We start from the raw sequence: 9,307 nt of genomic DNA on the forward strand, positions 1-9,307 counted from the left end.
AACACATTTGGATTTTTTTCACTTTTTTTTCTTTATTTTTTTAGTATCGAAAAAAAAACAATAGATTTGTTTTATATGTATATACATACAGATCAGATGTTGCTTTGTTTGATTGGTCTTATCTTTAAGAAAGTTTCTATCATTATCGGTATATAATTAGTGTTATTTGAAACTTAGATCTAACTTCCAAAGTATGGGGTGGCTGAAAACTAAAAAGTGGAAATTTCATTCGAACATTGCAATAGAAAGCGACCACCACGAACCATATAAATTGTTAACTTGAAAAAAAAAGAGATAAAATATTTAGGCATCTTTGAAGACGAATTGTTCGTATCCACTAACAAGAAAGATTATAAACTATGATTCAGCTTGGGCTACAGGATTACATTCAAGTCCTCTACAATAGTAATGGGAACATCATAAACTATGTAACGTACATTTCCATGAATTTTTCCGTCACAGAAAATCATGATAGAACCACATTATCAGGGGGAAAGGACCTAGATGTAACCATGCCCACAGATTTGTTTGTTTTATGTGTAAAAAATAGCTGAGAATTTTGGAACACATTTAAAATAGCAACGGAACGCAAACGCATATTACAATTATTAAAAACAATACCTCCACGGTAGATTCTTTTGAAATAAATAAACGAGAAAAAAAATAGTCCAACATTGGTAGTTGTAGAGTAAAGCTGATCTCTTTCCATTTTACACATTGTTATGTTTTGTTTCTTTGTTTAACATTAATTAACATGGTTGTTGATTTTAGCAACTGGGTCTGGATCGGCTTTCGGAGGAAGCTTCCCAGACACACAGCAGTAAAGATTACGTTTTCTTTTTTTCTGTAAATTATATTAGACCACGGATAAAGGCATCGTTATTATTATTAATCTTCATCTTTCTTCCATTCGATTCTATCAATCCATCCATCCAGCCAGCCAGTCAGCCGTTGTTTGGTGGTGGATGGATGATACGACACTTTGTGTAAAATATGACGACGAACTAAACAAATGTTTTTTACAAAAAATATTTGTTCCTGTGTTTAACATGACGGCGCTATAAAAACTGGATCTACCAAGAGTCTTAAGTGCTAGCTTAGAATGTTATTTTGGGAAATGGTTTACGTTTTTCCGGCACGCATAACACCCCGTACCTTTTTGGTAACTGGTTCGGATGTCTCATCCTTCATGGCCTCGAACAATGAGGCATTTTCCTGTAACAAAATTCAATTAGTTACAATTCAATTACGTTGTTGGAAACAATTCCCGCTTACCAGAGAATTTTGATCTATTGATGATAGATGATCGGAGGCTGGACGTTTTTCTGCACTTTTTATTATTGATGACTGGCCACCACTGGTGGTGGGTTTCAAGGCATTTGTTACTTTCTTATTAGTCCCTAAGGTTGTTATTATTGAATACGTATCAAAAGGTATATAAATATTGGTATTTGGAAATCCTGCAGCATCCGGCGGAGGCTCTTGGAAATATAGAGGTGGTAATGTAATGGGTACATTGAATGTTTTGTTTGGCGTTAAATCACACTGTCCCATCTTGGAACAGATAATATAGTTGGCGAGATCGCAACAGGCCCACAGTTTCTACACAGAAAGCAAATGTTGCAGGATAAATTGGCACAATTTCGAATTCATTGACTTACCAAATTACAGGCCTGACTGTCAGCATTGGGTGTCACCACATAATGATTTTTCATCATTTCAATAAGATTCTTGTAGAAACTAAATGAAAATGTCTCAGACTTGGCCATCAGAGGTTCCAAAATGAAACGCAGACACTTCTCGACCTGGCGCAATTGAGAACGGTCTTCATGGTTGGTGAAATGTGGATCGTGCACAAGTATGGGTAGGGCAAAAGCCAATATAAAATCAGGTAGTATGTGCAAACGCTGCTCCTCCGTTGCATCATGATCTGAAAGCAAAAAGTCTGAAATAAAACTGGAATACAATCAAAGTGTCGCCAATCACTTACTGGTTGCTTGTATTGTTTTTAAATATTCTCTTCTTTTGTTGACATCAGCTTCCAAAAATTGACGTTTTAGTTCCAAGAGCCTGCAATAGGGCAATGTTATAAATCATAAACGTTTTTTATATAAATGAACAACTTACTTTTTATCCGTTTCATGGCCCGACAAGGCATAGAAACCCATAAAGTCGAGTGGCAAACAATTGCTGGGCAATCCTTTGTTTAGACCTTTGTGTAGCTTGCGAGCAAACATCTCCCTGACTTGCGGCACAGGATCGCACTAGAAAAACAGATCAATTAGCACAACACCTTGCCGAGTTAATAGCTACTACCACCCACCATTAACTGTGCCAAACTGTAATACTGCTCAGCGGTATACTGATCTCCAACACCTTTTTGCTCACAAATTTTCAACATCGCACAGGCAGCTGCTGCCCTAAACCAAGACGATTCTGCGGCAAACATACGCTTGTGATCCAGCAAATCGCCACCATGGTGTATAAAGGCGATCAACATACGAAATGTCTTCTTGGCCGAGGCTTCATCGTCACGCAGGCCCAGCAGCCAACGGGCCATTGTCTTCAGTCCCTCCAATTTGCACAACGTATCCGTGGGCAAATCCTCCTGGTCGCACCAGTTCCCCTCGATGCGTTTACAGATCCTATCTTCAGGTACTGGTTGTATTAGCAACTCCTTGACAATACGTCTGGCTATCATGTTCTTTATTTTCTCGGCGAATGCCCGCGGCATATTGTAGGCTATGTGACCCATGGTAACCACTTTAGTCCGTTGCTGGGGACAGTTCGGCTTGAGGGTAATCCGTAAATTATCCATGATTTCATGGAAAATGGGATGTACAGTCTTTGGTGAGTCCAAGTGTTCGGTGCCACCATTCAACTGGGCTTGGGTGTTGACGAAAATACAACGTACCGCATGTTTGGCTTGTTTCGGTGTACCCTCCACAGCAAAGTCTTTGCAGACTGGAGCCAATTCTTCGAGTATAGCTGAGTCCACTGAAATCAGGGGTTTGTAGCGACCCAGATGTGTAAGAGATTTCAATATTAAAGGCGCCGAATAGTCATTGTCATAGCTCAGCAAAGAGATCAGATGACGCAGAGATTTGTCGGTAAAGAAGTGGGGCGAGAATAAATACGACAGAGCCTAGAAGAAAGATTGTTCATTTATTACAACAATCCACACGGAGTCGGGGCATACTTACAGTCAACAATTTAAGGCCTTGCTCACCGGCCTCATCGGCTGGTAAGCCAATTTCCTTGACAATGTCTCCACCACGCATACACTCCTCAATCAATCTAAAGGGATAAGACGCAATTAGTATTATTTCCATCCCCATAGCTTGCCCGCCTATCTTACCCAATTAAAATTCCCAACGATTCCTTGTCGATCATAACTGAGGCTATTCGTTCCACCAACATCTTCACCGTTTGATAATAGAGATTTGTCATGATGGGTGTGCCCAGCTTTTTCAACAGCAATGACATGGTGTCTGCACACTCCTTACACGAAACGTCCCGTTTGAGGATAATTTCCATGTAGCGCAACAATGTGGGATCCTTTCTCATGTTCGTGCTAAACTTACCAATAAATTCTGAGGCTTTCAGTGGATCTGCCAAGAGTTTACAAATAATAGCCTGCTTGATATTCAATTGACTTTGCATTGACGGTGTCATGTCTTTAGTTTTGTGCAATTTTACCCACTCCAAGACGGTTTTGCGAGTCTTCATTTGATTCTTTTGCAGTTCAATGAATGCCTTTGTGGCATTGTCGTCAAATGTGCCCATGAGGTGGTATAGCTGTTTCATGCGCTCCAACGGAGCCATTTTGTAGGGCACTAGGGATGTTATTAGCAAACGTTCCACCTGCAAGCGATCTTCCAGTGTGGGCATATAATAGCCATGCATAATTTTATTTTTTATCCATTCGACATTCTTTTTTACTTCGTTCGATAGATCATTCGGTTCGCATATTGCCTTTTTATAGACAAAGGCCAGACCCAACATGGCCTCTTTACGTATTTTGAATCGTTTGTCTAACGTACGTTCACGAACAATGTCCAGCAGCTCCTCAGATTCGCAAACTATGGAGAATTCGCGCTTGGCCGTTTCTACAATAGCCATGACCACTTCGTAACGAACATTTTCATCGGAGTCATGTTGTCGGGCACGCAAGCTTTGGATGACATCCTCTCGTAGGTGGGCTTGATTGAGCAGAAAGTGCATGGAGGATTGAACGCACTTTACGCGTATCGAATATGATATGTCACAGAAACGACCGAAAAACATGCGCAATAAGTTTGGGTGTTTCTTGGAGATTTGTGAATCTTTTTCAGAGAACATTCGCGCCAACAAAGCTACTGCCTCTGCATGTACACGATTTTGGAGAAAAAATAACGATTATAATTAAATTTGTTTAGAAACGAATAGATTTACTTACTGAGACGCTCCTGTTCATTTGATGATTTCAGTTTACATTCCAGTTGCGGCAATACCGAACACAAGATATTGGGACAAATTAAATGTAGTTCATAGATTAAGTCGTAAACTTTAGTGCAGATTTCATAGTTCTTGTCGACTTTATCCAAAACCAGAACCTGATTAAAAAACTGAAACAAAGAATAAGAGGTTAGATAGGAACAAGTTCAATTTCGGTACATTGCTTACCATTTTGATTATCGTCTCTAATGAATCTGCTGTCTTGATGATCAACTGTTCGGCCAATTGGTAAGCGTATTTGTTTTGTGATTTCCTGGGTTCCACAATGTTTATGAGGATTAAATCCAAAATGTCTGTGGTAAAGTTGTCGGCCTCACTTATCAGGGGACTCATGATATCGATCATAAAATTCTTTACTTTGGTGCTATGCTCCTCACTAAAAGAAAACATTTTTGTTAGATTTGGAAACTTAAATTACAAAGTGCAGCACTTACTTGACTATCTTGAACATCATGCCAAACAATTGGCAAAAAATCTCTGCACAATCCTCCAGCTCGAAGCACATATTGAATGACTTTACATAGGCCAGATTTTCCAGCAAATAGAAATAACGTTTGAACGAGGGATCTTTAGGGTCTTTAAGACCATACAATTGTTTGATAAAGAAAAGAAATATAACTTTGATTTGTTCCTGGTCCTTGTAGGGTGCTTCCGGAGCATAAACACGCAATACATCGGCAATGCAGCAGGCAACCAGCAGTTGAACATCGCGTGAGGGATGTTGTAAGAAATGATCGTCGGCTAGTTGCAGGGATAATGGTATATACTGTTGATACACACCATCATCCTGGCCCATTGCCTGTAAAACATTCGCCAGAGTCTGGATGGGGTAACAAAAATAAAATCAAACAAAAATTGTACAAATGCAAAAACTTCGGACCTTAAATGACCTACCTTTAATCTTCGTATAAGTTCATCCGTGCCAAGATCCTCGGACAGCGGTCTGCATCCCGCTGGATACACAATGTCCGTCATGATGTTCCACAAGCCAAACGTGTCCCAGTCAGATTTATGGGGTTATGGGTCTCCTTCTAAACGCCAAGAGAATCTATAAAATAAATACTTAGTGTAATGTTCATTTTCATCAACTCTACTCTCCAATAGATAAACAACAGCACAGGAAAATGTTTCCTCCCAACTGCTTGCTTAATTATTGGTGGTACAGGCAGGCAACAACACAAGCTTGCTTGCTTTAGTTGTTGGTGGTGTTGTTTGTAATGTTAGCTGTGTGCGTGTGTGTTTGTGCGCGGTTTAAGGGGGCTGCACTAATATCTAAGAATTTCTATTGCTGCCCAACCAAAGGAATTTTGGTTTTTGGACAAATTTTTGACCGACATTAGAAGAATTATTTTGCTTTAATTTTCACAGCTCTTATTTCGATTCCGTTTTGCAGCAGCAATTGTTGCCACCATTTTTTAACCAAGTCTTTTTTGTGTGTATTTTCGCTAAAAACCATTTTTGCTCTCTTTTCTGTTATTACTTCGTGGACTGCTTCTTTTTTTATTTGCTTCTAAGCCGCTTGCAATCTTTGTACACCTTTTTTGTGGATAAAATATTCTTCATTGAGTTCTTGTGGTTACAAATGAAAAAAGTCTTTAGTTTTTTAATGATACTAATTTTTTATTTATTTATTTTTCCCCGAGTTATTTTTTAACACTTATCAATCAGAAATTAACGCCATCTTCATCTTCATATCTTCATGCAAACGTCAAAGCAGAAATTAACAAATGTCACAGGAGGTGAGTTAAATTGCCGCGCAACGTAAGCCATGGCGGCAAAGAGAAAGAAGCGGTAAGTACTGTACAAACAAATGTCGTTGCCAAAGAGCAAAACAGAATTTAATTCAATTGCAAACTTTAAATAAATGTAAAGTAAAGATAAAACTGTAATGTTTTCCATGATGTTGTTGAAATTACACAATTTGACATGTATAGGCAAAGTATAATGACTTTAATGCAGGCGTCGAAAGCAAATCACCGACTAAGGTTATATTTACATGGAGTTTGTTTTTTTTAAAACACATCATTTAGATTGTCAATTTTATTCATTATACGTGAAATAAAAACAATATCTTAAACGTCATACACACATAACAAATCCAGTGGATATCCACTCTCAATTCTATTGCGTATATGTCAAAAGATTTGAGAGTCGATTTCATTTGACATATATGCAATGAAATTGACATTTGAAACCTTCTCGTTTTGGTAAGTTTAAACGTACTTCTACTTCTGAGGGCACAAAGTAATACGTTTAAGATCATTTTTAGATAAACTTATGCATTTGACGGGACATTAATGAAAATATGTTCCTAATATATTATAACTGCATCAATGTAAACTTTACCAAACCCATATATTTAGAATTAATGAAAAAACACATCTGGAATGTTGGATTATGTTTACATATAACGTCAAAACAGAGGTTAGCCATAAAAAAGGCTCTATTATAAATATGACATTGGTTTTCCTTTCTCATTCACTTTCGCGTCGGCATCACGACGAAGGACCATAATTTCCTTTTTTTCCTTAAAAACTTGTGTTTTTTTATCAACGATAAATCCTTCGAAAACATATTTTATATATGTGACAATATGTTCTAATATAAAATAACATATCCAGACTAGACTTTATTTTTGTTAATCATTAAAATAAATAAGTTAGTAATAAATATATATGTATGTATGTAGTTTTTTTTTTCAAATAATAGAATTGAATTGTTGTCATTATATTGGGAGCTTTAATCAGGTATTGCATCTGAAATGCGTTGGTACTGAGATTGATTGAACTTCGAGATCTTACGAAACGGGCAACGGGTCATCATGCGAAAGACAAGAGACATACATATTGCAAATAATAGCCAAAATACATAAATAAATAAGTACACGAAGCGATTTGGCAACCAAAGGACAGTATAACGGAGATCATAATTATCTAAAAAGAAGATAAGTTACAATTTACCACAACATGGGCATGAGAATAATTTGCCTTACCCAAAACTGCATAACCTATTCCAATATTAACTTTTCCCATTCTATAGGAAGATGTAGGCACCATTATTTCCAAGTAGTTATGTTGTTTTTCCTTCAAGTCTTTCAAATTGAAACTTTTCACCGCCTTGTCATAAAAATTAATCACCTTTGTTGAGGGATATAGAAATATTCGAGATTCATGCCAATGCCCAGAGAATATTATGTGTGGATCCAGCTCATTAATAACCGAGCGTAATAAGGGTCCACCTCCAATGAGTATGGGGGCATGTGACAAGCCGATACGTAGTTTTTGATGATTGTGTGTCTTATCGGGATTTGTAAAATCTAACATCATACGATTGATTTTGAAAAAGCGTAAATTCGATTCATAATCGAATATATCACGTTGGGTAAAAGCCTCTTCGAAACGATGTATATTTAAATTCGATATAAATTCACCATTTTCCCCGCCAATATCATTGTCGCCGGGTACATGGACAACCTGGTGAAATGCAGAAATCATTTGAAACTTGAAAAATATTGGTAAGTATGTTGTCCCTGATCTTTTATACATACTTTTATTTCTTTTTCGGTTTGGTAAATATTGCGAAAACGTTGAATGTAGCTTTGAAATTCTTGGGGAGAGGCCACATTTCCCTCGTCCAGTAAATCCCCAAGGAAGCAGATAATGTGAGGCTGGGTAAATTTGAGGGCTTGCTGGAAGGTACTTTTTAAATACCTAAAAAAGAAGAGAATTACTTTTTCTATTCATCCATTTGTTAATCACCCACAAACCTGTCCGAGTCATAACGTGCCAGGCCGCTAAGTATTGTCTTTTCATATGTTAAACCTAAGAGTTGGGGGTCAGCAATCAACAGCATTCTCGTGCAATTTTCTGTAAGAAAAAAAAAACACACACACCTCGTTTAGAAAATGTCAACGCTCTCCCAGGGGCTACTTGACCAACTTACCGAAACGACAATTGATTTCCTGCCAAGAGGATCGATTAAAATGATACACAAGTATTTCATTGTAGCAACACAACAAAAGAGTAAGAAGCAGAAAAGTCCTTGTAATCCATCTGTGGCAAAAGAGAGTAAAATGTATTTTAATTAATTAGTCTTTTGGGTGATTTGTGGCCCACTTACCTGTACACATAACGAATAGGCATTTTGATAAGCAAAATAAATTAAAACAAAAAGATTTTGCAGCTGTAAGTAATAATTTAGGCCATTTATGGATTACATTCCGCTTTCTCCTTTTCGATTTTTCTTCAGACTTCAACAAACCATTATCAGCGGCTGCACTCTATTGCGGGGGAATAAAAATATGATGGTGTCAGCAGCCTAATTCAATTAGTTGGGGTGAATGATTTGTTGTTTTTTGAAAATCCACTTTGTTTGGAAATGGAAATACAAATGAGAAAGGCAATAATTTGTTAATAATATTAAAGAAAATTATTAATTATTAATAAACTTACGCTGTGAATTCTTTAAACACAAAAAGCCATGGAACGAACATGGATGGATGTACTCTGGCCAACCAATGTTTTTACCACCCGTGAACCGAACAAATTAAAAAACGTTCCAAACGACACGAATGGTTTGGCAAAAGAAAGTGGTTGATAAAAAGTATATTCAAAACAGAATGACCGACATGTCTATTGTTTACGAATGAGGGGAGAAAGCATAATCAAGTGTTTACGAATGAGAAATAGGAACAAATTCAGGTACCGAGCAAGCCGGTCGTAGTGTCGTGTTTACACACACCTGTGTAATGTATTTTGAGAATGGCATTCTTCCCGAAGCTGAAAGAAATTAAAAGTTTAGAATTGGGTAA

General features: G+C 37.4%; 2 protein-coding genes across 3 annotated transcripts; both read right to left on the minus strand.

Annotated features, from left to right (window-relative positions):
* Nucleotides 1–12: 12 nt before the first annotated feature.
* LOC131802851 (sister chromatid cohesion protein PDS5 homolog B-B-like) lies at nt 13–6,195 on the minus strand. The gene is made up of 13 exons (XM_059123535.1): nt 5,978–6,195; nt 5,392–5,545; nt 4,932–5,317; nt 4,666–4,873; nt 4,439–4,607; nt 3,359–4,364; nt 3,204–3,297; nt 2,324–3,145; nt 2,128–2,264; nt 1,991–2,070; nt 1,662–1,930; nt 1,276–1,602; nt 13–1,215 (listed from the first exon to the last, which is right to left on the minus strand). Exons 2-13 carry the CDS (start codon nt 5,470–5,472, stop codon nt 1,123–1,125), a joined length of 3,672 nt encoding a protein of 1,223 aa, XP_058979518.1. The 5' UTR covers nt 5,473–5,545; nt 5,978–6,195; the 3' UTR covers nt 13–1,122.
* A 901-nt stretch (nt 6,196–7,096) lies between these two features.
* On the minus strand, nt 7,097–9,097 carry LOC101892935 (metallophosphoesterase 1 homolog). 2 transcript variants are annotated; one of them, XM_005191693.4, is made up of 7 exons: nt 8,949–9,097; nt 8,617–8,862; nt 8,440–8,549; nt 8,264–8,363; nt 8,045–8,207; nt 7,490–7,970; nt 7,097–7,430 (listed from the first exon to the last, which is right to left on the minus strand). In XM_005191693.4, the coding sequence occupies exons 2-7, from the start codon at nt 8,637–8,639 to the stop codon at nt 7,237–7,239; spliced, it is 1,071 nt and encodes a 356-aa protein (XP_005191750.2). In that variant the 5' UTR covers nt 8,640–8,862; nt 8,949–9,097; the 3' UTR covers nt 7,097–7,236. The 2 variants fall into 2 exon arrangements, with proteins under 2 accessions (XP_005191750.2, XP_011295941.2); XM_011297639.3 differs by having other exon boundaries at nt 7,490–7,997.
* Between the last annotated feature and the right edge of the window lie 210 nt (nt 9,098–9,307).

This window comes from Musca domestica, unplaced genomic scaffold (assembly GCF_030504385.1).
Source record: "Musca domestica strain aabys unplaced genomic scaffold, Musca_domestica.polishedcontigs.V.1.1 25, whole genome shotgun sequence".
NCBI lineage: Eukaryota > Metazoa > Arthropoda > Insecta > Diptera > Muscidae > Musca > Musca domestica.

Coding starts and splice junctions, on each gene's coding strand:
- LOC101892935 (XM_011297639.3), bottom strand. CDS start 8,639: ATGCCTATTCGTTATGTGTACAG. Junction 8,208..8,263: donor GCACGTTATGACTCGGACAG/GTTTGTGGGTGA, acceptor CTTCTTTTTTAG/GTATTTAAAAAGTACCTTCC. Junction 7,998..8,044: donor AAACCGAAAAAGAAATAAAA/GTATGTATAAAA, acceptor ATATTTTTCAAG/TTTCAAATGATTTCTGCATT.
- LOC131802851 (XM_059123535.1), bottom strand. CDS start 5,472: ATGACGGACATTGTGTATCCAGCGGGATGCAGACCGCTGTCCGAGGAT. Junction 5,318..5,391: donor AACTTATACGAAGATTAAAG/GTAGGTCATTTA, acceptor TACCCCATCCAG/ACTCTGGCGAATGTTTTACA. Junction 2,265..2,323: donor ACAGTTTGGCACAGTTAATG/GTGGGTGGTAGT, acceptor CTGTTTTTCTAG/TGCGATCCTGTGCCGCAAGT.